The sequence below is a fragment of the Desmodus rotundus genome, chromosome 9, assembly GCF_022682495.2.
Source record: "Desmodus rotundus isolate HL8 chromosome 9, HLdesRot8A.1, whole genome shotgun sequence".
NCBI classification, from domain to species: Eukaryota; Metazoa; Chordata; class Mammalia; order Chiroptera; family Phyllostomidae; genus Desmodus; species Desmodus rotundus.
Window position 1 is genome coordinate 45,384,365 of NC_071395.1, and position 26,861 is coordinate 45,411,225.

Below are 26,861 nucleotides of genomic sequence, written 5' to 3' on the forward strand. Positions count from 1 at the left end.
GGCGTCCTTTGCAAACCGTTTGCATCTTAAAGGGGGTGTGCGTTGGTTTTTTTTTTTTAAGTGCCTTTTTTTTTTCTTTCTCGCTCTCTTTTTTTTTTCCGGAGTGGGTGGCCTGGGGATTGCCTGGATTCCTTCCTCGGTTATTTTTTGCCTCGCTTCCCTCTCCCCTCCCCCCTCTCGGCCCCCGCGCCCCGCCCCCGCCCCTCCTTCTCCGGGGTCAGCCAGGAAGATGTCCCGAGCTGCTATCCCCGGCTGGGGCCGGCCAGCCGCCTGGTGAGCCCCCGACCCGAGGCGCCGCGCCGCCGCCCGATGGGCTGGGCCGGGCAGCGTCTCCGCAGTCGCAGCCCCGGCCGCCGTCTTCGCAGCCCCGGCAGCAGCAGCAGCGGCATCGGCGGCCGCCGCGTCTTCCGCATCGTTCGCCGCAGCGTAACCCGGAGCCCTTTGCTCTTTGCAGAATGGCCCGCTTCGGAGACGAGATGCCGGCCCGCTACGGGGGAGGAGGCTCCGGGGCAGCCGCCGGGGTGGTCGTGGGCGCCGGAGGCGGGCGAGGAGCCGGGGGCAGCCGGCAGGGCGGGCAGCCCGGGGCGCAAAGGATGTACAAGCAGTCAATGGCGCAGAGAGCGCGGACCATGGCCCTCTACAACCCCATCCCCGTCCGACAGAACTGCCTCACGGTCAACCGGTCTCTGTTCCTCTTCAGCGAGGACAACGTGGTGAGAAAATACGCCAAAAAGATCACCGAATGGCCATATCCTTTGCCCGAAGCCCGGCAGCTGCGCCTCCCCCTCCTCCCTGGCTTTCCCTCTTCCAGGCTGGGAGGGAGACCCGGGGGTTGATGGGAGGTGGGGGGGTCTTCTAGGGGCTGGGAGAGGGGGCACCGGGGAGGAGTGTGCAGAGTCTCTCCACCCCGAGCTGGGTTGAGCTACCGTGGAGGCTTGGGGTGGGGGGACCAGGGGAGTGGATTCCTCCTAAGGACCTATTCCAGAGTGAAGGCTAGGCCCTGGGGTCAAGTAGGAGCCTTGGTGAGGCCTTTTGAGCCAGTTCCCGAGGGGTTAGAGTTCTCCGGAATGCGCTGGGACCGGGGCCGCGGCCTGGGTGCACTGGCCAGGGCAGGGGAACCATGGGGGCCTTGGCTGGGTTTCCTTAGCCTCCCGCACCGGAGTTCGTGGTTCCTCCAGAGCCCAACTCCAGCTCGCTGGCCTCTCCACCGGCCTTCCCCAATGTGGGAGCTGTACTCCTAGGGCACTTAGGGGTGGGTTCCCAGGGCCAGGAGTGAGGGGGTGAACATGTGGCCTTCACATTGAGGGACCAGCACTGGCCCAAGTGGGCCACCGGCTGGACAGGTTGGAGGGCACTTATTTTCCTCATATCTGCAGGTCCCTTTTCCTCCCATCTTGTGGGGTATAAAAAACACCCTAATGGCCCCATCTGGAGCCCTGACCTGGAAGACCCAGGACGGGCTCTTTCAGTACAAAAGATGGGCAGGAAAAATGAGCTGTTGGGTTCTTCCTAGAGGGCCGTGTTGGGCCTTGGGTTGGAGTCAGCTTCTCCCACTGTAGGGAGCCGCGAGGGGACACCAGGAGAATCAGCACCCATGTGGACGTCTGGGGCAGGTAAATGCCTTTTTTTTTTTTTTAAATCAATGATCCAGAGGAAGGTGAAGACCACATTTTCCTCTACTCAGATGCTATCAAAATGCAGATACCTCCTGTGTTTCTTTAAATGCGTGCTTGCTTGAAATAAACCTTGAGAAGGGCTTAACATCTGTTGAGATGTAGGCAGGCAAGGATGGGTAATTAGTCGGGCTTCCTAGCAGTTATCTAAGCATGACCCAGATTCCAAGTGGGGGGACGCACCCTGCCCCCCAGGCTGGCTGTCCACCGTGCCATGCCCCAATGTGCCACTTCTCGGCAAGGTTCCAACTGGCTGCCCTCAGTGTAAAAACCAACAGGGCTGCATGTGTTCCCGGGGCTCAGCAGTGAGCCCCCACCCGGTCTGTCTATGGTTTGACTGTTACATACTCAACAGGGCTGGGCACTGTGTGGTCCTGGAGTTGGTTATTTGAGTAGCGCAGTGGTGGGCGGATTCACTTTTAATGGGGCTCAGAACTGAGCCATACTCAGTTTCTGGATGCTTAAATTGTCGCAGAGGGCACTGAGGTTTTAGAGTGTGCGAACAGCCTAGTTTGAAGATGGTGAAAATTAAGAGGTTCATCTAGGGCCCTTCTGGAGGGGTGTAACCCTAACCGTGATGGGTGCCCAAAGCAGGAGCCAGGGCTCTGCCTGCTAAGTTCCAGCCTCTCCGAGATGTTGTGATTGCTCCGCCTGCTTCCCTCCCAACCCCTGGAGGGGCGCTGGGAGCTTGGAGGATGGCAAGGTGTCTGTGGGTACTGCTCAATTAACAGGGGGTGTCCAGGAAGAATTCACTGGGCTGACAGGTTTCCAAGTTGAAAATGGCGATCTGGATCCTGGGTTTGGCATCTTCTAAGAGGAAAGGCAGGAGGTGGGAGTCCTAATGTGTCCTTAGCTCACCCCGGTCCAGCCTGAATCCTGCAAGACAGGGCTATGGGGGAGGCAGGGGATTGCTCAGGGGAAGGGTACAGGTGAACTGGGAGTGTTGGTGAGTATTTAGATTTTCTTTGGCTTTCTTGCTTTTGGTAGCTTTGTGATGAGTTTGTGCATTTTGCTCTCTGCAGACAGTTTTTGTTCTCTCTTTGGCCTGAGGCAGCAAACGCATTATACAGCCCCACTCTGGAAGGGAAAGCTCTCCATCCCTCAATCTGTCACAGAGCAGGTCACCCAGGACTGAGCTTTCTCTGGGGAGGCTGAGAGGGGTGGGGAGAGAGTGCTGGGGGGCTGGATAAGGGAATTCGGGCCAGTGCAAGGAGGTGGAAATGCTGAGGACTCAGTGTCCCCGGGCAGAATCCAAATGCTTCTGCCACTTAAAAAGTGTGTTTAAGTATTATGAACTTTTAGAATAAAGTGTGATATATGTATAGGAAACTACACAGGTTGAGTCCCCTTAACGCACCTGTCAAGGAAAAGTATGTGACCAGCCCCCGCCCCCCGCACCCCCCTCATGCCCCCTCCCACTCATTCCCCTACAAGGGTAGCTGCTAACCTGACATCTAACCCCCATAGACTCATTTTGCCTCTTTTAGAGCCTCCTATAAATGGAGTCATAGTCTGTTTATTTTGTGTTTGGCTTCTTTAGCTCAACAAGATTCATCCACATTGCTGCAAGTAGTGCTAGGTTGTTCCTTCTCATCGCTCTGTGGTATCATACTATGTGACTCAAACACAGGTACTGATTCGCTCTACGGAGGGCCACGGGGGTTGTTTCTGGACTGTGCTGTTGGGAACGTTGCTGTACATGTCTTTTGAACTTCTACTTTGCGTTTCTTTTGGGTCCATACCTAGGAGTGGAATTGGCCCTGCCATTCTTTGACCTGTGTGTAGCAGGACGTGTTTTTGGAAACAGCATTAACTAAGGATTGCGGCTGAGTTTGTAACACAGCTTCCTCACGGTCTTTGGAGGAAGAGTGAGTGCAAGTTCCATGAACTTGGCTGTATGCTCATTGGGCCTGAGTGTTACTTACAGAGGCCACTTCCAGCGTGGCACTCTGGGGGAGGGTGCAGCCTTGATTTCCCTGCTCGTGGGTACTTTGCCACCGTGATTTCTTACTCTTCTGCAACATTCCCCCCAACACCCAAAGCAGCACAAGCTTGAAGCCAGCAATGAGAATTAAGGTTCTCACAAATTTTATTACTCTCTTCCTAAGAAAACCGAAATGGAAGTCATGGGTGTTCAGATTTACACTGCTGTCTTTTTTCTCTTGGAGTAGGCTGGGCAGCAAGCCATCTTGACCACACACCTTGGTTTCGTGTTTTTGTTGATCGGAAGTCTGATTTAAAGATGGCTGTGATGGGCTCTGATGCCGACTTCTAAAGAACTCAAATCTTTCAGCTCAATAAGGCACATCTGTCAACCTTCCTGGAGCCCCCACTTAGTGCCACTTGCTCCTTCTGATGTGCCACCAAGCACCACTGTGAATGTCATCTTCCCCCAGTCCTGCTGATACCAGCAGATCTCCCACGGAGCAGGGTGTAGGAATTTGGGCCATTGCAAGTGCCTCAGACCCAGGTCTGTGTGTTACCGCGCTCAGTCTGCTGAATCGCATGTGGGAGTCCCATCACGTCAGGTAACCTGTGGACACTGGCCGGCTGGCATTCCCACAGTTGTTTTCTTAATGAAAGGCTCTTTAAAAACAACTTTCCTGCCTGAGAAATGGAGGACGCACTGGGAGAAGTTGGAGCATGTTATCAGACTCCTGGCCCACCCTGAAAAGTAGAACGTGCTGGAAGGCAGGACAGTATGACCCATAGCTCCTTCTACTGGATCAGCGTGGCTGGTATTTTCAGAAGAGCAGAATTCAGGAAGTAAGAATTAGTGTGGCTTTTTCCATTGTTTTTTTTTTAATTTTTCTACAAGGTGCCATCCCTTCTCTGGAAAACCTCTAACTGGCTGTACTTTATAGTCTTAATGTACAGTCTGAACCTATCCTACCTCCTGTGCGTTGCAGTGTGTTTGCCTGCGGAAGTGTTTGCTGTGCTTGATTCCAGCCCCCACTGGGAGTGTCACGTGTACATCGCTGTGCTTCTCAAACTTTCACGTGCACGAGTATTATTTTATTAAAGTGATGATCCTGGCCCAGCAGGTTTCGGGTGAGGCCTGGGATTCTGCTTTTCCAACACACTTCTAAGGATTGCCCATGTGGCTAGTCCATGGGTTACACCTAAGTATCCAGGTCACATCCTGGATGCATCTTGTTACCCTCTTTTAAAAAAAGATTTTATTTATTCATTTTTAGAGAAGGGAAGAGAGGGAGAAAAATATCAATGTGTGGTTGCCTTTTGCATGCCCCGCACTGGGGACCTGGCCCACAACCCAGGCGTGTGTCCTGACTGGGAATTAAACTGGCGACCCTTTGGTTTGCAGGCCAGCACTCAGTCCACTAAGCCACACCAACCAGGGCTCCTTTTTTTTCTTTTTCTCAAAAATCAGGTTTATTGATTGCTCTGGCTGGGTAGGTCACTTGGTTAGAGCATTGGCCCGATATGCCAAGTCTGTGGGTTTGATCTCCGGTCAGGGCAAATACAAGAAGTAACCAATGAATGCATGAATAAGTGGAACAACAAACCACTGTTTCTCTTTCCCCCTTCTTCTCTCTTTCTAAAATCAATGTTTAAAAATTGGGTTTATTGAGGAAAACTTTGCTTATAGCAAATTCACTCCTTTTAGCATTCAGTTCTGTGAGTTTTGACGAATGCATGCAGTCATGTAGCCAACACCAAAATCAAGGTAGAGAACAGTTCTGTCACCCCAAATTACTCCCTAATGCCCCTTTGAGTCAGCTCCTCACTGCCCAAGTCCCTTGCTAGCACTAATCTATTCTCCATCCTTACAGGTTTGCTTTTTCCAGAAGCTTATATAAATAGAATCCCACAGTGTGTAGCCTTTGAGTCTGGCTTCTTTCACAGAGCCTTTGCAATCCATGTTGTGGTCATGCCAGTAGTGCATTCCTTTTCAGTGCTGCGTCGTACTCCATGGGATGGGTGGACCAGAGTCTGTTCATTCATTTCCCAGTTGAGGGACATTTGTGATGCTTCCCAGTTGGGTGATTATGAATAGAGCCACTATAAACACTGGCCAACGGGTTGTAGTGGAAGCATTAGGAACCTACATTCCACTTCTCTTGGGTAAATAAAAGCCCAGGGGCAGGATTGCTGGGTTGTGTGGTAAATTTATGTTTAATTTTATAAGAGACCGCTGAACTGTTTTCCAAAGTGGTTGTGCCATTTTAACATTCCCACCCTTGTTATTCTTCTAAAAGCATCAGCTCTAAATACCAAGGTACATGCGGCCTCAAGGGTTTAGGATAAAGGATTGTGGGTAGGTAGAAAGTGGTGGAAGTAGGAGCACTAAGTGCCAGTCAGAGAAATAGGGGAGAGTAAGGATGTTGTTTGTAGCCAAGTGCTTGCCCTGGTTTGAAATGCAGGGAGAGATGGTAGTCTCTGGCATGGGGTGCGTTGGTCCTGTTGCTCGGCAGTAAAATGTCAAGGCTGTGAGACCCAGGCTCACCTCCTCTTCACTTCAATCCCACCACACCTGGCACAGAGTAAGCACCCCATAAACATTGGTTCCGTGAGTGAAAAAAGGACTTTCTGCATTGTTTGCCAAATCATGTAGATCTGATTCGACCTGGTACCAATGTTTTAGGGTTTTGGTGGGTTTTAGTTGTGTGTTTGGGAGGTGGGGGGAATTGTGCATGAAGTTATCTGACCAAAGAAGGTCTAAGAAATTTTAGTGCTTGAGAAGTTAGGGAGCAGTGGCCCCTTGACAGTGAAGCCCTCCTTCAGGGCCTTGGGGGGTATCTGTGGAGTGCTTGTGGCTTATGTAAGCAACAACCCCACAGATACCCCATCCCCAGTAGCAAGCACACATATGCACTCCCTCAGTGATGGAAGGCACCACTGGGAAAGTGAGCTCAGTGCAGAGATGGTTAGGGCCCCCAGTGCCCTATAGTTAATACATTTCCGAGAATGCTAACTCAGCTTCTTAGAAAGGAGCCAGGTGGTGCTGGTATAGACGACAGAGAGACAGAGAGAGAGAGCACTCTGGGCTCTGGGTCTGCCAGACCCAAGTTTGAATGACTCTGTTTCCTCCTGTGCATGATGACGATACTGCTTCTGAGAGCATCTCCTGAGGGTGGCTCTTGGGGAGCTTAAATGGGGTCACACATGGTAAATACTCATCACAGTATCTGTCATGGAGAAAGCCCCCAAAATACATGAACCATAATACCAGAGAGCACTTTTTCTCCTAATGTTCTTTTAGGGAAATTTGGCTTTTTGGAAATGAGGCTCTTTGGGTAGAGGAAGAGCAAAGGGCCCCTGTAAGTGGCCAATTTGGATTTACCTATCTGAGTGTGGCACTCTTTAAAGCAACCCTCAGGTATTTTGCATTTCTGTTCTCTCCTGAGATTTTCAGGGGGAAATAAAATCATGCCCACTTGATCCATTTTTCAATTCCCTTAGGTCTAAGACAAATTGTCTTCCCCTCCTTTGATTCCTCCCTCTGGGGGTGACAAGGTGAGGGAGTTTTAAAGTATATACTTAACTTCCTCACCCCCCACCCCAACTCCAAACCCATCTCCTTTTGAGCTTGTCAAGAGTCCAGCCCAAAATGGAGACCGTAGGCCTAGGATAGCTGCTGTGGCCACCCCAGGTGACCACTGAGAGTTAACAGCAGAACCCTGCTCATCTTTGGGGTTAGCATACCCTCTTGCACCTCTAATTTCTCTCTCTTCTTTCTCTCCTGGAAGAATAGAGAAGGCAAGTCACATTCCAAAAAAGGAAATCAGGTGGTTGGCCTCAGCAACTGGGGCTTCAGAAACCACCAGTGAGTTCTTTCAGAAACCATGAGTTCTTGTCTGGGTGACCAGATGTCCCAGTTTGCCAGGACTGTCCTGGTCTTAGCATCTCAGGAAACCCAGCAGTTCTAGGCAAACTGGCAAGTTGGTCACCCTCGTGGTGAGTTCTTAACACCGAAGAAGAGGAGAGCAAGAGATGGTTCCTTGGTCTAGGAAAGGAGAAGATCGGGAGCTTTTTCCCTGTGAAAAGCCAAGACTTTTTGATAGAATGAATTCTGCTTTTGGAAGCCACCCGTCTAAGGCAGCTAATACAAAAGAGATCCCGGCTCTGAAGCAGATTTCCTGAGTTATACTTAGGATCATATTTTCAAGTTATATTCCTGAGTTAAGTCTGGATCATATTTTGTCATCTCTCGTAGGTCAGACATGGCTTTATTTTCTGTTCAGACTGGGAACATCTTTGGGGCTTCCTTGGAGGGGCTCACTGAGTGCTCAGGTTGGACCTGGAATTCAGAACTAGCAGCTGCTCCCCCCAAATAACCCTAGTCAAGGGGCAATGAAGGAAACTGAACTTTGTCACCCACCTGCCAGTAAATAATATCCACTCTGTTAAGTTCTACTCTCATTTTAGGCCTGTGTGCAAGATGTGTGTGTGTGTGTGTGTGTGTGTGTATAATATTAAGCAATTTTTAAAGTAAATTTATACATGATGGCAAGGGTTGTTGTGATCACCACTCTGGCCCTGTGCTTGGCACCTACAGGAGCTGAGCACATACTTGTGGGGTGTTTTCATGCACCTCAGTTTTACAGCCTATTGCTTTAATTCTTCTGGGTTTACAACACACTCTCAATATTGTCTCTCATTTTGCTTATTTTTTCTTATTTTAATAGAGTATGGAATCACTGGTGGACCAGCTGTCTAAGTCAAGAATTACAATGGTGGTCCTTAGAGTGGCACCCCAGCCCCGCAGGGTCAGCGTCACCTGCTCTAGGACAAACTTCTCACACCTGGAGCATTTTTTAAAAAAATTGATTGATTTTAGAGAGTGAGAGGAAGGGGGAGAAAGTGAGGGAAACATCAATTTGTTGTTCCAGTTTTTGATGCAGTCTTTGGTTCTTGTAGGTGCCTGACTGGGGATTGAACCTGCAACTTTTATGATGCTCTAACCAACTGAGCTACCTGGCTAGGGCTCATCCTGGCGGGCTTTTAAATATAGGTTGCTAGTATTCACCTCCTGAGTTTCTGACTCAGCAGATTTGGGATGGAGCCTGAGAGTTTGCATTTTTAGCAAGTTCCCAGGTAGTTCTGATGCAACAGGTCTGGGGAGCACACTTTTGAGAAACCCTGAGCTAGAACATGACCAATAACTTCTACATGTAATTGTTGACCCTCCTTTTCCTTACCTCCCTCCCCCATGGCACTCCCCCAAAGGTATTTACTTTCTCTTGAATTGTGTGGGTCTTATTTTCTCCCTCCCTCCCCTTCCTTCCTTCCCTCCCTCCTTGTTTTATACATGTGCCTTAATATAAATTTAACTGGCTTGACTGCTGACTTGTTAGCCTTCTGAAACATGTACTTGTTTTTTCCACTCAACAGTATGTTTCTAACTTTCACTGTCTTGTTGAGTGTAACTGTAGGTCATTTATTTTTCTTTGTATAATATTGCATTTTGTGATGATACAGCAGTTTATCCATTTTTTCTGGGTGGTGGACGTTTGGGATGAATCCAGATTTGTTTTATTTTGTGCTGTTATGAACAGTGCTGCTGTGATGAATAAATAATTTTTGAGTGAATGAAGTCAAGGTGTTAATTTTAGTCTGTGTACTTGGGAATCTAGCTTGAATAAATAATTTTTGAATGAATGAAGTCAAGGTGTTAATTTTAGTCTGTGTACTTCGGAATCTAGCTTCAGTTAGAATAAGCTGAGATTCATCAGCATTTATGGAAACACCAGCCATCTGACAGGCACTGGCGAAGGTATTTCACTTTCTACTCATCATGCTCTCTAAGGGCTAGGTCAGCCGGACAACTCTGGTTCCAGCTTGTTTTCTGAAAGTCAGCCTGTGGTTTAGACCTGTTGGTTTGTAGAGAAGATATATGGCTGAGTTCAGAGCATGGACTTTGGAGCAGGGCAGCTGGGGTTCAAATCCCAGCTCTTCTAGTTACTAGCTGTGTGACCTTGGGCAAATCACTTAAGTGTTCTGTGTCTCAGTTTCCTAGTCTGTCTAGTGGGGATTCTAATAGTGCCAATCTTGGAAAGTTAAATGAGTTAATACATGTTATTCTTAGAATAGTGTTTGGAACTTTGTCAGCACTGTATGTGTTTATAGATGGATGGATAGGGGGTAGGGAGGGAGGAGGGAAGACGGATACATGAATAGGATGGATGGATGGATGGAAGGAGGGAAGGATGGATTAATGAGATGAAGAATAGATGAGTGGACTTATTAGGGTGGCCATATTTGGGTCTCTCTGACATGATGGTTGACATAGTGTGTGGCACACAGCTGGTGCTACAGAGTATTAGTTATTATTCTGCCTTTTATCGCCAAGGTTCTAAACTCCTTTCATCTCTGTTATTCTTTGGTGTGTATCTTGTTAACCCATTCTCCTAGATGATTAACTCAGCCACCATTGCTTCAAGGTATGAGCCAAGGGGAAATCAGTCACAGGGTTCTGTTGATTGTTGATAGTAGAATTCCATGATTCCAAGGCCAAGCAAGATTTTCCCCATTTCCGAGCAATCATTTTCTATCTTCCTCTCCCATTCCCTACACCCCCACTGACAGACTCTCTCCACTGCCAGATTCCCTCCAATCTCTCCACAGCTCTGCTTTCCTCTAACCGTACCCTACTCCCTAGCCTTGCTCTTAGAGCACCATTGTTGAAGAAATCAATTACTTCAACCCAGTGAGAATAGGTCAGCTTCCATGAGGGTCTTACAAGGACTCAGAGCATGTGGGTGTTGCACAAATTGGAAGAGCCAAAAATGTTTATGGACTTGAATTATCTTGGAAGAATTGTTAGAATGCAAATTTTTAACAGTTTGGCCTATTCCTAATCACAATGCAGTCTTCTAAGGTCTGGATCATGGATGGATGTTTGGAGGAGAGTGGCATGACGTGCTATTGGTGTTGGTTGAGTGGATAGGTGGATCTATGGATGGTTGGACAGACAGATGGATGATAAGTGGGCAGATGAATGGATGGAAGAGAGGAAGGAAGGAAGGCAGGAAAGAAAGATGGATGATGGTAAATGGATGGGTGATTGGATGGGTAGGTGGATGGATTATACTAAGTGGATAAAGAGATTGGTGGATGACTAGATGGGTGGGGGGAAAGATGGATGGATGAAAGAAAAGAAAAAGAGAGGAAGGAACGAACGAATGTACGAACATGGATGGATGATGAAAGAAAGAAAGGTTGGATGGATGGGTGGATGGATATATGAGTGGAACTAGGTGGGCAGATGATTGGACTGGATTGACGGATAGAATATGGATGAGTGGGAGAATGGGTAGATGTTGATTGTGAGTGTATATGGAAGGGTGGGCGTCCATGTTGGATCTCTCTAATATTTGGTGTTCTTATTGGTTTGGGAATGACCGAGTTCTTCCACTTACCACCCTAGTTGAAATTTCCTTGTGTCAAGTGAATCCTGCATGCTTTTGGTGAAAATAAGGTTATATGCTTATGTTTTACCTCTCTACTTAGAAAGCTTTTGAGGGTAGGGGGCAGTAATTTACCTTCCTCACAAACCCCAACAGTTCTGAACTAGATCGTGCATAAATGTTTGTCAGTTGAGTAATGATGGGAAAAATAGCGTTGTTGACAAAGATTATTAAATTTCTGGAAACACCTGGTTTTGTTTACTTTAGCATGAGTCTGAAAGTTGAATCTTGGATTTCTGAATGGTGGTGGGCTAGAGGGATAGATATCTCTCTTCTGAGCAGGTTGGGTACGTGCCCCAGATTCTTACCCACTGGCCATAGATTATAGATCAGACATACCAGGGCCCTACATGGCCCCACTTGATCTGGTCCCTTTTGTTTTGTCTTTGATCTGATCTCTTCCATTCTCTACCCTTTCTACTCTGTCTCAGCCCACTGGTGCTTTATTGCATTTCGCTGTTCCCTCTACCTGCATCATAGTTCCCCCAGGTCTCCCCATGGCTGACTCCTTCTCTTCATTTAGGTCTCAGCCCAAAAGTTGCCTCCTCCAAGAAACCTACCCTCTTCATTTATCGAACACCTAAAGCTCAATGAAGAATATTAAGTATATGTATATTCTCCTATCTGGAGAGAATTTCTGGAGATATTTTAATATATTTTATTCCATATCTTTTTATGGATATAAGCTTTTAAATTTTTTTTTTATTTTTAGAGAGAAGGGAAGGGAGGGAGAAAGAGCGGGAGAGAAACATCAATGTGCGAGAGAAACATCAATTGGTTGCCTCTTGCCCGCTTTCAACTGGGGACCTGGCCCACAACCCAGGTATGTGCCCTAACTGGGAATTGAACCAGCAACCTTTCAGTTTGTGGGGTGACGCCCAAGCCACTGAGCCATACCAGTCAGGGCGGATATAAGCTCTTTTGAACACATTTCTATGCCACTAGGTATCCTTGGTAGCATCAAGGCTACCGTTTATAGTTACACAAGCTGTACACTACAAAGTGGTATCATATCTCATGTCATAGTCATTATAGAATTATACATTTATTATTTAAGTGTCCCAGTTGATAGAGTCTTAAGTAGCTTGTTCTAGAGTAATGAAGATATTATGACAATTTTTTTGACAGATGGACCTAACAACTTGAAATAAAAGGGCATCTTATTGAAGTTCACATGGTGGTGCTGTATGGGTTGACAGCAACCCCAGAAAAGACTCTTTTAATATCTGAGGAAATTCTTTTTCATGGCTGTATCATACTTCATGTAACAATCTCTAGTTGTTTGTTTTGCTTATAATAACAGTGCCAGGAACATCTTTGTGCATGCACCTCTGTCCAAGGTTCTGATTGTCGTCAGAATAATATTCTGGTCTAGAAATGGGACGCAAGTCTTGAAACTGTTTTCACCACTTTCCTTGAAACTGTAAAAGAACTTTTGAGACCAGGTGACTCAAAATTCAGGAAGTTGAGGGGGAGGGGCAGAGAAAGAACAGTGGATTGGTTTGCAATTCTTCCTGGGCTGCATGGAAAGCAGTGCTTTTCAACTGGGGGTGATTTTGCCCCCAGGAGACTTTTGGCAATGTCTGGAGACATTTTTGGTAGTCACGAACATGTAGGGAGAAGTGATACTGGCATGTAGAGGTAGATGCTAAGGATGCTACTGAGTGTCCTAAAAATGCACAGGACAGCCCCCCTTCCGCCTCAAAAGAATTATCCAGCCCAAGATGTCAGTAGTGCCAAGATGGAGAAATCTTGATGTAAAAGATGTCATGGATTTCTTGGAAGGGAGTGGGTGGATTTAGGGTTTTTGGGTGACTTAAATTTAATTTACAGTTTCTCTTCTTTGCTGGGTGTTGAAGCCAGCTTTCTGTGAACTTTAGATCCTACACGATCAGCAGCAGCGTTGTTACCAACTGATTCGTTGATGTAAATATAGACAAGTATATAGAAGGAAATCTCACCCAGAGTTGCAAAAGGCTGGCATGAAAGCTGCTGTGGCCTCCGTTTCTCCTTTCTCCTCCTTCTGGTGCCCAGTTTTTAAATCGTGACTCACTTTCTCTGGGTTCCTGGCAAGGCAAGTGCTGCCGGTGTAGACTGTGGTTTTCTGCTCCCTGGGTCCCTATACCATGGCTCACCTTGGGCACATACAGGCCACAGACCCCTGGGGAAGATGAGCTTAGAGATGTGAGGGGGAGTGCGTTCATTCATTTATGATGCATTCATTCACTCGTTCGTTCATTCATTCATAAATGTTTATTGAGCACCTACCATGTGCCAGGTGAGATGGGAGGAGATGCAGGCAGGAAGGTGACAAGGGAAGATTTTATGAAGAGCTTTTTTGACCATGGTGAGGACTTTTTCTCCAAAGGAATTCCCATATTTTTCCCTGGCACGCCTATACTTTTTGTTTTCCATAACAAAAATAAGGTCATTTTGGGTGCTGTTTTTCCATGCTGCTGTGCCCCCACCCCACCCAGTGATGATATCTTTGCACACATCTGTGACTATTTCCTTAGGACAGAGTCCTGGAAATGGAATAGCCGGGTCATGTGTCCTAAGCATCTCCACGTGATCCCCTTTTGACTTCGGCTACACTTGAAATCATTTGGAAGCTTGCAAAATGTGGATGACCCCAGCCCCACCCCCACAGATGCTGGTGGGATTGGTCCAAGGTTGGCCCTGGGCTTAGGGAGTCACTCCCGGTGTCTCTGCAGTTCGTCTAGGATTGGCAGAGAGCCCACTGGGTGGTTAGGAACACTTGGAAGGCAGGTAAACTTGAGTTGGACCTATGTGACCTTGGGTAAGCCACTTACCCTCCCTGAGCCACAAGTCCTCTCTCTGGAAAAGCAGGGACTTGCTGGCTGGGCTGCAAGGAGGAGATGATGTGCAGGTTCACAGTGCTGAGCAGGGGCCTGGGATGTGGGTAGTAAGCACTCCCTGCACAACATTGTTAATTTTTTAAAAATGAGGCCAGCAGCCTTAGAGCTAATAGTTGGGGTGGAAGAAACTAAACTCTTTTTTAATGGTTTTTAATGTTAAAACATTGAGGTAAAAGTCACATAATATAAAATTAACCATTTACTGTTTTAAAATGAGCAGTTCCGCAGCACTGAGTGCATTCATGGTGTTGTGTGACAAGTACCTCTGTCTCCTTCTGAGACATCACCCCAAAAGGAGATGCAATCCCTGTGAGCAGTCATTCCTTGGTCTCCCCCCGACCCCTCCCGCCGCTCCCAGCAACTGCCAGGCTGTGCTCTGTCTTTATGGATTTACCTGTTCTGGTTTTGGAGTTTTTCAAGTCCCCTTCCCCAGCAGAGGACCCCTCAGCATCCAAGTGAAACTGGGAGATAACTCGGCTGTCTTCTGGGTCTTCCTTCCCTGGCACGGGGGCTGCCCCCACCTGCATCGCCCTCGGCACCTGGTGGCCTGGCTGTGGTTAATCCCTGCAGCGCAGCAGGCCTATGATCTGCCCTCCTGGGGCCTCTGCAAATGAGAGGTTTCATCTCAGCTGGGTTTCTCCAGTTAAATATTTAATAAATAAGACCTACAACTTGTGATGCTGGGAGTGTTTGATAGTGAGATTAATGAGGGGGAGAGAGTCGCAGGTGGCCCACAGGCCCATGCCTGAGCCTGGCGGAGGATGTCCTGGTGGCGCAGACCTGGGCAGACGTCTGGGCCCCCAATGTTTGGTATGTTAACCATGGTGGGCCACGCCATCCATGTTCCCTGGCTGTGCCTTCCTCTTCCTTCCTTCCTTCCTCCCTCCCTCCCTCCCTCCCTCCCTCCCTTCCTTTATTTCTAAATTTTATTTATTTATTTTCACAGAGGAGGGAAGGGAGGGAGAAAGAGGGGGAGAGAAACATCGATGTGCGAGGGAAACATCAATCTGTTGCCTCTCACACACCCCCATTTGGAGAGCTGGACCGCAACCCAGGCATGTGCCTTGACTGGGAATCAAACTGTCAACCTTTTGGTTTGCAGGTCAGTGCTCAATCCACTGAGCAACACCAGCCAGGGCCCTTCCTCTTTCTTTAGCACTGTGTCTGGTACAGAGGAGCCACTTGATAAATGTGTATTGGAGAAAGAAAGGGAAAGGGAGAGAGAGGTAGGGAGAGAGAGAAAGGGAAGATGGAGGAGAAAAGGAAGGGAGAGAAAGATGAGGGAGAAAGAAAAAATAGAGACAGAAAGAGATGGGGGAAGGGAGGGAGGGAGAAGAGGAGAGATGAGAAACAGAAGACAGGAGGGTTGGGGGAGGGCAAGAAGTACAATGGTGAGAGAGGGAGAAACACAGAAATATGGAGGGGATTGAAAGAGGTAGAGAGAGATGGAGGAAGAGAGGGAAAGAGAAAGTAGGGATATACGGAAAAAGAGAAACAGAGAAGAGAGAACATAGTTTCATGTATCTTTTTCCCTCCCCATTCCCCTTACCACCTCTGCCCCCTTTTCTGTCTCCCATTTCTCATTTCCTTACTCTCTCCTGCTTGCCAGCTCCTCATCCCTTTTCATTTCCTGTGTCTGTTATCTTTTCATTTTCTGTCTGAGTGTTTGCCCTTCTTCTCTTTCTCTTTATAAACTGTCCCTTGGCGTGTGTCTTGTTTTTTTTCTAGTCCAGTTCTGGCTGACTCTGTGTGTTTGTGTGTGTATGTGAGAAACAGAGACAGAGAGAAAAAATGAACCTCAAGAAGGGTGTAGGAACATAGATTATCATTTTAAAGATCAACCATGAAGTGAATATCCATTGCACCCAGGTCCAGAGCCACCACCCCCCTTTCCTTCCTCGATGCACTATTGAGGATTTCATGGGAGTCATCAGCTTGTTTTCCTTTGTGGTTTTACCACCTAAGCATACCTCTCTAAGTAATATAGTTAAATGTTTTGTGGTTTTGAAATTTATATAAATAAAATTATGTGATATGAATTGTTTTGTATTTTGTTTCATTGGCTCACAGTTATGTTAGCAAGATCCATTCTTATTGTGGTCACTGTGGCTCCTTCATGGTCATATTTGTTCACTGATGATGAATATATGAGTTTGTTCCCTTTTGGTCACCGAAAATAAGCAGTATTGCTAGTTATTTATGGATTTTGCTGCCCATGTGCAAGTGTCTTTCAAGGATACATGCCTTGATGCAGGATCACTGGATATTAAAATTAGTGCATTTTAAATTTGACTGAATACTGCCAAAGTGTTTTTGCAAACTGTTTGTGCTCGTTTACATTCCTGCCATCAGTGGCTGAGTGTTCAAGGGGCTCCAGGCCCTCCCCAACACTTGGTGTTGTCAGACACAACTGCAGCCTGTCTAGTGGGCATGCGGCAGTTTTAGTTTGTGCTACATTACAAAGTAGATGAATGTATTTTATTACAGTTATTGGCTACTCAAGTTTCTTCTTTGATGAAGTGCCCCTTTGTGCCCTGTCCACTTTTTTAATTGGGCTGCTTGGGTTTCTTTTTTATTTTTTTCATATTGATCTGTAGGTGATCCTTATGTTTTCTGGAAACTGGTCCTTCATCATTATATGCTGTGCAATATCTTCTGTAGGCTTGCCTTTTGAGTCTTTTTTATGATGTCTTTTGATCAATAGAAGTTCTTAATTTTAATGTAGTTGCATTTAGAAATCTTTTTCTTCACAGTTTGTGGGTTTTATATCTTATTTAAGAAAGCTGTTTCTGCCCCGAGGTCATGGAGATGTTCTATACTATTTCTAAAAGTTCTGCAGTTTTGCTCACTGTATGGCTTTAATCAACTTGGAATTGATTTTTGTGTGTGGTGTGAGGTAGGGGGTCTGATTTTCTTTTTATTCCATAAACGGTGTACCCAGCACTATTTATTTTAAAAAATTCATCCTTGCCTCCGTGATCTACAAGACCATCTCTCTGACTGTTTAATTCTTACCTCCTTTGGTCTGGTCCGTTTCGGTACTCAGCCAGTCACGCCACAAGTATTTACTGAGCACCAACAACAGACTGAGCACTGGTTATAGTGATGAACATGGCAGATGCAGTCATTGCTTTCATGGAGCTTACAGTTTGGCAAGGATGATGGATAAATAGTTATGGCCACTTAGTTTACAATTACAAATGCTTTAAGGCCTTAGGAGGGACAAGTCCAGCATGCTCTGAGAGGAGCATGTAAAACAGCCTCTCCTGAAGAAGGTGATACACTGTCTTTAGTGGAACCCTGCTATAGTGGGGCAGGAGTAGTGGTAAAGATGTACTGACCAGAGGGACAGCATGTGCAGAGGCCCTGTGACAGATGCTTAGGAACTTGGTATTTATTCTAAAGGCACTCTCTGGCCACTGAAGTATCGATATAATGAGATTGTCTATGATTGGCCCCACTGGCTGCTATGTGGAGAATGGATTGGTGAGGGGCAAGGATATAAGGCATGAGACCAGTGAGGAAATGACTGTAGTCCTTCAAAGAAGAGACAGTGTCCCTTGGAGTGGGGGGGTGGCTGTGGTGATGGAAATCATTGGTCATATTGAAAAATATTTTGACTTGTTCAGATCTAGGATCATAGGACATCATTAAACCTCGGTTCCCAGGTTTGTTTTTTGAAGTTGCTTCCATTCTCCACGTGGATGTGACATGCCATTTGGTCCTCCCTAGATCATATCCAATGTGATTCTCTTCCCCAGCCATCCTTCCAGCATTCTTAGCCAATGGTTTATTTTTTTTGATTGGCTCAGCTGGGGTCAGTGCTCATGCCTGAGCCAATCACTGCAGGAGAATGGGTGATCTGATTGGCTTAGGCTTGAGTCACATGATCATGGCCTCTGGTGTTGGGGGTGGAGCTAAATTCACAGAACAGGGAGGAGAGATCCCTTTAAAGATGTATTAGGGTGTGCTAGCAAATGTAACAGAAGTAGTGAATGGTACTGCTGGCAGCATTCTGTTGACCAGAATTTCATCCAGTGGTATATCAGCAGGAAACGGAAGACACACATCAAGAATGGAATTAAGAGATGTGGGAAGAAAAAAAAAAGATGTGGGCAGTTATTAAAACAGAGAGAGGGGGACACAGGGACAGAAAAACAGAGATGGAGATAAAAATAACTGGTTGGCAGGAGCTGCAACTTGAGTAAGGTGGCAGAATAAATACCCCAACTTCATGCCCTCCCCAAATCTCCTGCCAGGGTTCTCCACTGCTCACACCCATCTGGAAGCTAGAGGGTAGGTTGCTCAGTGAAACCATCGGTCTCCCTGGGCATAGCCAGGTAGAGAAGGGAGGACAGTGGATTCTGGATCACATAAAACAGCCAGTACCTGTGGCCCACATAACTGCAGGGGAGGCTGGAACATTTAGTCCGTGTGTGCATCTGGGAGGATGAGGTTTGGTGGACACATTACACTATCTTTTCCACAAGGACAAATCAGGTTCCCAGGTGGCAAAAACATAAAACCTACTTTGCTGCTGTTATTATTGATGGTGGAGATTGTTCGATCTCTCTCCATGCTAGTGCCTCCTCCCTTTCTTTTTCCTCACTCACTCTGCTTAGAGAGCTGGTAGTGGAGTCTCAGCAGCCTCTGGAAAGGCCCTTGGTTTAATCTGAGGCTGAGGATGAGTAAGTTTCCTGCCTGAAGCAAGTGGCCATCTTGCTGAAGGTGAAACCTGGGAGAGACCCTTCATGCTGAGCTCAGGGAGGTGGATTGGGTCCCAGGGGCAGGAAGCAACCCCCCTGCATTTTTCATCTGCTCCACCTTCTTTGGAACCTGTCTTAGCAGCAAGTAGTAAGATACACACATGAAATTGTAGCCCAGACATGTTAACAATGGCTTGTGCCCAACCCACCCCAATCTGGTACAGCTGTGTTAGCAATGGATCCCAGTTTCCAGCCCCCTCCAGGGTCAGCCCAGCATGTGTAACAATGACCTGTCCCCTTCCAGGCTCGCCCACTTCTTTGAACTCCTCCAGGGTTCTGTAATGATAGGTCGTTACTATCTTGGCTTCCTCCATTCAAACTTAACTGGCCTCTCCTTGCCTCCATGGAGAGCGGAAGAGCAGCCCCTTAGTGCTTCTGGCAGCAGACCAGTCAGGTCCCTGCCAGGTGCCCACCTTCCCACCTCTCTGAGCCCAGGAAATGAGGAGAGAGGTGGACAGACTCAAGTCCCCCAGGACCATGTGCTGGCTCCATCTCTCATGAGCTCCATGGTTCCTGGTTTTCATCACCCTTTTCCCAACTTTGCCATATCCCTGCTTCCAGAAGTGAGGGCTACATAGGTTCAAATCCTGGCTTGACCACATGGCCAAGTGACTTTACCACCCTGTGCCTCAGTTTCCTCAGCTGTCCAATAAGGACAAGCAGAGTAACAAGAGTTCTGGATAATACGGCAAGCACCTCACTGCATAAGTTATCCTCTAACACCCTGAGGGGTCGGTGCCATTGTCATCATTCATGTGACGGAAAGAAAACCAAGGCAGAGAAGTTTAGTAGCTTGTCTGAGGCTTCGCAGTCCACATGCGACAAAGGTGGGATTTGAACCCAGGCTGTAGGGCTCCAGAGCCTGTGTTCTTAATCAGTAGTAATAATATCTTAATTCCATGAGCTGTTGAACAGACTTCGTGTAATAACACAGGCAAAAAAGCTTAGTCCAGTGCCCAGCACATAATAAACACTCAATGTAGATGCTGTGGTAGTAGTTATTGTATCATTTTACATTATATAGTTATATATTAATATCAAAATAGATGATATAAGTACTTAATATATTAAAATGCAGTTATTGTTATGGTTCAGGGGTCAGCAAACTTTCTGCAAAAGGACTAGATAGTAAAGACCTGAGGCTTTGTGGGCTACGCAGACTCTGTCGGGGCTACCCGGTTCTGCTTCTGTAGCAAAGGCTCGCACAGAAAATATGTAAACAAATGGGTGTGGCTATTTTGCAATACAACTTTACTCACAAAAACATGCCATGGCCTGATGTCGTATGTGTTATTTTAAGAAAGCATGTCGGGACTGGAATTTGTGGGCTCTCCTAACACCAAGCTTGTCTGTCTAAGACATGGGAATGATGGTAGTGGGGCCTCTGAGCATAGGCCTCTCTCTCTTCTCTCTTCCCCCACTCATTCCCAAGCAATAAATCACCATTTCCCTTGCCCATTGCTGATTTTCTCTGCCTCGGGAAGGCCATGAGCACGTCTGGGCTCCTGTCCCCACAGTCTCCCCCACTCATCTGGCTTCCACCATGCTGGCCTCTTTATTCTTCTTCAAACACCCCAGGCATTATCCTACCTCAGGGCCTTTGCACTGGCTGTTCCCTGTGCCTGGATCCTTCTTCATGCAGATAACCTTGTGGCTCCTCCCTCACCTCTTCCAGGTCTTTATTCAAAGGCCACCTTCTCTGCATCACCCTATTTTAAATTGCATACCCAGAATTTCCCACCCTACCTCTGCTTTATTTGTCCCTCTGGTTGTCTCCCCACTTTACTGTGACATCCACATGGTAAGCAATTTTATTGGTTTCATCCACCAATGTGGATTAGAACAGCCTAGAACAGCACCTGGCATACAGTGGGTATTCAGTAAATGTGTTGAATGAATGAGCTATGACTTCATTCATTCTTATTGCTAATTAACATTTGATCATATAGAAATCTCAGTTTGCTTATCCATTTACCTGTTGATAGAGTTGGGTTTATTCTCATTTTGGCCATAACAAAGAAAACCTCTGAAATTCTTGTACCTTTCCTTAACTCTTTACTTGACGAATCCTTAAAAATCCTTTAGGTTTCTCATTAAATGGTACCTCTTCAGAGAGCCTTTCCTGACCCAGCCCCAACTCCTGGTCTAAATTAGGCCTCTCCCCATCATTCCTCGAGACACTTAACATATACAATGAATGATACGTTTATGTTGTAGGGGTGCGGGTGGTGTTCTGGCCAGAACTACCTACTTCCAGAGTGAGAAATGGAAGAAATAAACCAACACAAGTATTTGTAAAACAGCTCCAGGGAGGTACTCAGTTTTTGGGTTTCCAAGGACAGAGAGATGAGGATTTATTTGTGTGGGGAGGGAAATCAGGGGTTGCTTCTTGAAGGAAGTGGCTCTCGGTGCTCAGTTCATCTGCAGTCTGCAAACGTGGGATGAAAAAGTATCATGAGGTCTCTGAGCTCATGAAACTCATGGCTGATGGCGAAGACAGCAGGATTGACAAACCCTTGTTTTGTGTTGTTGTATGATGTCATGGGATGTCATACAATGACAAATAATCATAAGACTGACACAGAAACACTGTGGGGGGTGGGTGGCGTAGGTTGTACAGCCAGTCCATTTCTCAGGGCATCTCAACCCATGAGGCTGCTGTGGGAGCCCAGTGTGAAGGCAGGTGAGAGTTGAGGCAGGACAGAGCTGAGCCAGGCACAATGTCACCTCCATGAGAGCTGAACTCTATCTGTTTTGTTCTGTCATATCCCTAGCCCTTAAAATGCTGCCTGGCACATAGTAGGTACTCAGTTCATCCTTGCTGCATGGATAATAATAAGGAGCAGTTATGTGGTTGAGAACCCGGTCCATGAGCTCAGAATGTGTTGGGTGACTGCCCACCCATTACTAGCTGCATGCCTGAAAATGAGCCTCAGTTCTTGGCTTCTGTAAAAGGGGTGGGAAGTAGTCTTTGCCTCAGGGCTAGACACAGGAAGCAGATGAAAGTCCTTGCCCTCATGGGCTTACATTCTCTTTGGGAGAGATATAAGATAACCAACAAACAAAATAATAAGTTGCACAGTACTTCAGATTATAAGGGCAGTGAGGGGGAAACAACAAGGAGGGGGGTGGGGAGGCCAGTTGCTGTATTAGGTACAGCTGCACTGAGGAGTTGGCAGCAGAGCCAAGGCTTGAAGGAGGTGAGGGGGAAGCCCTGAGGATATCTGGGAGAAGGGAGAACAGCAGATGCAAAGGCTCCAAGGAAGGGTCATGCTTGGCCTGTTGGAGGAACAGTGAGGAGGCCAGGGAGGCTGAAGGGAGTGAGTGAGGGGGGAAAGCAGGAAGAGGTGAGGGCAGGGAGGTGACAGGGTAATGCCCTGTGGTCTGTGGAGAGGTCCTTGGCTTTTGCTTGTGTGAGGTGGGAGCAATGGCATCTTCGGAGCAGGGAGGCATGTGCCTGGACTCAGATGTTTACAGGCTCCTCTGGTCACTTTGCGGAAGGGGGGAGGGGCAGACTTTGGAGGAGGAGAGCAGAAGCTGGGGAGGAGGTCGACAATACAGGTCCAGGCAAGTGGGGGCCAAAGTGTTGGCTGTGGAGATAATGAGAAATGGTTGGATTCTGACAATATTTTTTTTTTAATTTTACTGTGGCACAGTACATATAAACTTTACCATTTTGCAATGTACAATTCAGTGGCCTTTAGTGCATTTGTAATGTTGTGCAACAATGACCTCTGTTTAGTTTCACATTTCATCCCCCCCAAAAGGAAAGTGTATACCTGCTAGTAGTCACTTCCTATTCCCCCCACCCCCTAGCCTCTGGAAGCCACTATTCTGGATATAATTTGAAGGTTGACCAGTAGGATTTCTGGACGAATACGTGGCAATGGCTCAATGAATTAACACGCAGAAAGTACTTAGGTGGCACATAATAGGTGCTCAAGACGGAAATGGCAAAGCTGTGTTGGCAGCAATGGTAAGCACTTTCCAGAAGCCTTGTTGTAATGCTAAACTGGCCTACTCATCTATTTGGAATTCCCACCTGCATCAGAGTCAGGATCTTCCACACTTCGAGTCTGGCCTGGGTGGGGGTAGCAGAGGAGAAGTCAGAAGGGCCAAGCCAGCACCATCCATTCTGGAACATCACCCAACTTCAGTCCAGATTTCCCAGAACCATGCAGGAAAACATCCAGCTGATGGGAGCCCTGGAACGCCCTGGCCTCAGCTTCCTGAGGCTGCTCTTACACCATCTAGCGCTGGTTGGACCTCCAGCTGAGCCAAGATAGCAGCTTTCAGGGGAAGAGCAAGAAGCATGCAGGTTCTCTCTGTGGTTGTGCCCCCACTTCCTTATGTGTCTTCGTGTAATTCCTTACTCCATTCTCTGTTACTGCAGACCTCTCTCTGAAAGGAGTGTGAAACTCGCCACCTCTTTCCTAATATTTGTGATGTGTTTTGGTTATTGAAGATGAGACCCCCTTATGAGTGCTCTAGTGTTAACTTTCTGGTTCTTTCCATATTTCCCTTAATGTATTATTTTTTCCTTGTTCTTCTGCCCCCAACAATAATTTCCTCTTATTGTTATCTAAACTTGATTCTCAATTCCTGCCATGTGCAGAGCAGTAAGCTAAAAGACCGTGGACCGTACAGTCCTGAATTCTGATCCCACTTCGGCCACCTTTGATGCCGTTTGACTTTGGGCAAGTCTTTTAATCTTCCTGAGTGGAAATCCTTCACTTTGCTCAGCTAATACTTCTGGGTTTTGTCTGGCCACGTGGTAGTGAGTGTCTCTTTCCTACATCCTTCAAGTTAGGCACAGTCTTGTGACTTGCTTTAGCCAATGGAATGCAAGGGGAAGTAACATGGGTCACTTCCAGGCAGAAGCGTTAAGAGTCAGTGTAATTCACCATGTTTCCTTTTGTCTGCCTCCACCATCTTGCGTGTACAGAGATGGAGCCTCCCTCAGAGTAGGTGCTGGAGAGAGGAAGGCATAGAACAGAGTCCTATCCCACCTGTAGTGGACCTACAGCATGAGCAAGAAAAACCTGTGGTGTCCTCAGCCACTGAGTTTGGGGGATTGTTTGTTACTACAGAAGCATGTAGAAGACGGGGTTGTAACACCTCATGCCCTGCGCCTGGGGCTAATATGTAAGCACAGTGCACAGTGTTCTTGAGAGGATTTTGTAGACTCTCATGCATTTGAACTTCTAACTAACAAACATTACTTCCGTTCTGTTTTCTTCCTTTAGGACCTCTACTTTCTCTCCCTGTTTTTTAATCTTGAAAAAAATGTAAGAAAAAAATTGTGTGACTTTTCCTTTGAGGAGGAGATGAATAGTTTCTAAAGCCCTGGGCCTTGATTCATTCGCCCTCAGCCTCATTCTTCCTACAACTTTTTTTTTCCTTCCTTGATCACTTAGCGTCTGCTGAGGCGTGAAGGAGTCTCTGTTTTAACTCATTCAGTTTTAACTCTTGTCACTGTCATCTTCTCTTTCCTCCCCTCCCACCCTTTGCCTGTTCTACTCCTGCTCACCTGACTGGGAGATTATACTCAGGTTCTAGAACCTGCAGTGTTTGTCTGTTGTCTTCCACTTCTTGCTTACTTAGGTGCCCCTGGGAATCAGCTGTAGTAGCAAATTAACAAATAGCTCTGAAGCACCTCAAGCTTGAAGACATTTACTTTTGCTCACCTAAGCAGGATCCTGGAGCAATTGCAAGTATCCTGTCCCCTCCTGTAACTCTTTCTTCAGCGTTGGGAGAGACTCAGGCAGGGGCAGTGCAGACCCAAGCAGAAGATCCTTGGCTGAGGCTCCTTGAGTGCTGGCCTCATTGGGTGTTGTCATATTGATTAAGCTCCTGGGACAGCTGCCAGCAGCCTCTAGGATTAAATCAATAGAGTTTGCAAAAGTAAAAGCTTCTCTTGGAGACACAGAAGATGTTGGTTTATTTTTTAATGATAAAGCTTCAAGGAGAATCTTCACAAATGGCAGGGCCAGCAGAGTAAAGGCCAGACAGACCCAAATATTTGGGGAAGTGCACAGGGAACAAGAGAAGGCAGTTTCATTGGAGGATTTAAGGATTTCTGGAAAGATCTGTTTAATGTGGGTTGCCAGTGCCACTGCTGGGAAATTTGGAAGAGAAGGAGAAGGATACTGGAAGGACTGCTGCTGAGATGTAAAGAGAAATGAAGTAGCTATGAATTTATTCTCTCATTCAACAAGCATTTATTGGGATCCTACCATATGCTGGGCACTGGGATGGGTGATAAGGATGTAATGGTGAGCAAATTCTATGATGTGTTCTTAGAAGAGAAAAGAAGGAAGGAGAGAAGTTCTTGTGAAGATTGAGGCAGAGATAGGAGTGATGTAGCCACAAGGCGAGGAATGCCTAGAGCCACTGGGAGCTGGAAGAATCAAGGAAGCATCCTCCCATAGAGCCTTTGGAGGGAGCTCGGTCCTGTTGACACCTTAACTGTGGGTTTCTGGCCTATATAACTGTGAGAGCATAAATTTATGTTACTTCACCCAATTTGTGGTAATTCATTACAGCAGTCCTAGAAAATGAATACAGATGCTCCTATGATGTTTGAGAAGCTTCAGAGAAGGTACAAAAGGATATACCATAGTCATCACCAGAAGCTCACTCTGTAGCAGGGAGAAAATGGAAGGAGAAATACCCCAATTCCTTCTTCTTCCCTCTCATCTCCTGCTGGTGCTTCCCATTGGCCAAACCCACTTGGAAGGCAGGAGATGAGGGAGGTTGAGTGACACAGTTCAATAGAGGCAGCCCTCCATCTTCCCGGTGACCAGCAGAGTGATGGATGGCTATTGTGGGGAAAGGGCAGCAGGAGAATGACAAAACACATCAAAATGCATGAGATTCTTAGAAGGTGGATATAGTCAAGAAGGGAAGATTACCTAGGATTGATCCCCAGGGGAGACCAGCAGTTAGAGATTTAGTAGAAAGGGAGGAGTAAAAAAGGGGCAAGAGAAATAGGGACAAGAAAGATAAGGAAACTAGGAAAATCCAAAAGGAGGACATGGCCAAGTCATCTGAGCGAAGAAAAGTGGCCCAAGAATTTGGTGGCTTGGAGGTCTTTGGTGATCCTCCCTAGAAGAGTTTTAGTTGTGCGATGGAGCTACAGGCCAGCCTGGAGGGGCAGAAGAATTTGAGGTGAGGAAGTGGAGGTAACACTTGTAGTCAACTCCTTTTTTAATGAAAAGGAGTGAGGCATGAATTGGTAGCTGGAAAGAGATTAGGGGCCAGGGGTGGGGTATCTAACGATGGGAGAATATTCATTTCTCTAAATTGGGTAATTCTCAGCACTGTACCAGTATATTCTGCTGTCTTCTCCCATCTAAGATGCTGGAGATCCCGAATGCCCACTTGAGGTTTAGGATCATGATTTTAACATCATCAGCATTGATCATTGATCTCATTCAGGAATGTTCCTCTGTAACAGGCACCAGGGAGGCAACTAGTTGGGGTCATCTAGGGATGGGCTTTTTCCAGGAGGAAAAGAGAGGCAAGGGAGTGATACGTAACCAACCTATGTAAGGTTAATGTGGAAGGAAAGGGAGGCAGGAGAGGGTGCTGAGAAGTGGTGGTGTGCGTGGGTGACAAAGCTCAATGGGATGGATGTTGGTATGCATGTAAGAGACTTAGTGAGTGGGAGGAGGAGAGTGATGATTAAAGAGAACAATGCTGGAAACAGATGTTTTGGAGGTGGCTGGTGTCGCTTCTGAGCGTGCATGGCTGGAGTGGCTTGGAGTTGGTACTGGTCATTGATGAGGAGGTATGGATGTCCTCCAATAATAAAGGAGGGAAGGGATCAGCAGGGACAATGGTTTCCCCACATGGAACTTGAAGGTCATAGGAAGTAATAAGCTTTACCAGAGTCTTACTCCCAGCTTTTATTTTCCTGGGGGCCTCAGCATTTGGGCTGTTGGGACTGTCTTTGACTTTGGACTTCCCACTGAGCCCAGAGGTTCTGGGAGGGACCTTCGTGGACTTGTTCAGTTTGAGTTGGGGGTGCTTCTTGGCCTTACTGCCTTACCTGGGGCCTTTTCCTTGCTTGCATCGAATGAGAGGGGCATTCTTCACTTTATCTGGCCA

The 26,861-nt window shown here is 46.9% G+C and overlaps 1 protein-coding gene across 2 annotated transcripts in view; it reads left to right on the forward strand.

The window, feature by feature from the left end:
- Positions 1-391: 391 nt before the first annotated feature.
- The window catches only part of CACNA1A (calcium voltage-gated channel subunit alpha1 A), a 201,253-nt gene continuing 174,783 nt past the window's right edge, over positions 392-26,861 (forward strand). For both annotated transcript variants that reach the window (XM_053911664.2, XM_053911665.2), the window contains exon 1: positions 392-748. In XM_053911664.2, the coding sequence (XP_053767639.1) occupies positions 456-748 (293 nt within the window). In that variant the 5' untranslated portion in view covers positions 392-455. The remainder of the gene's footprint in view (positions 749-26,861) is intronic.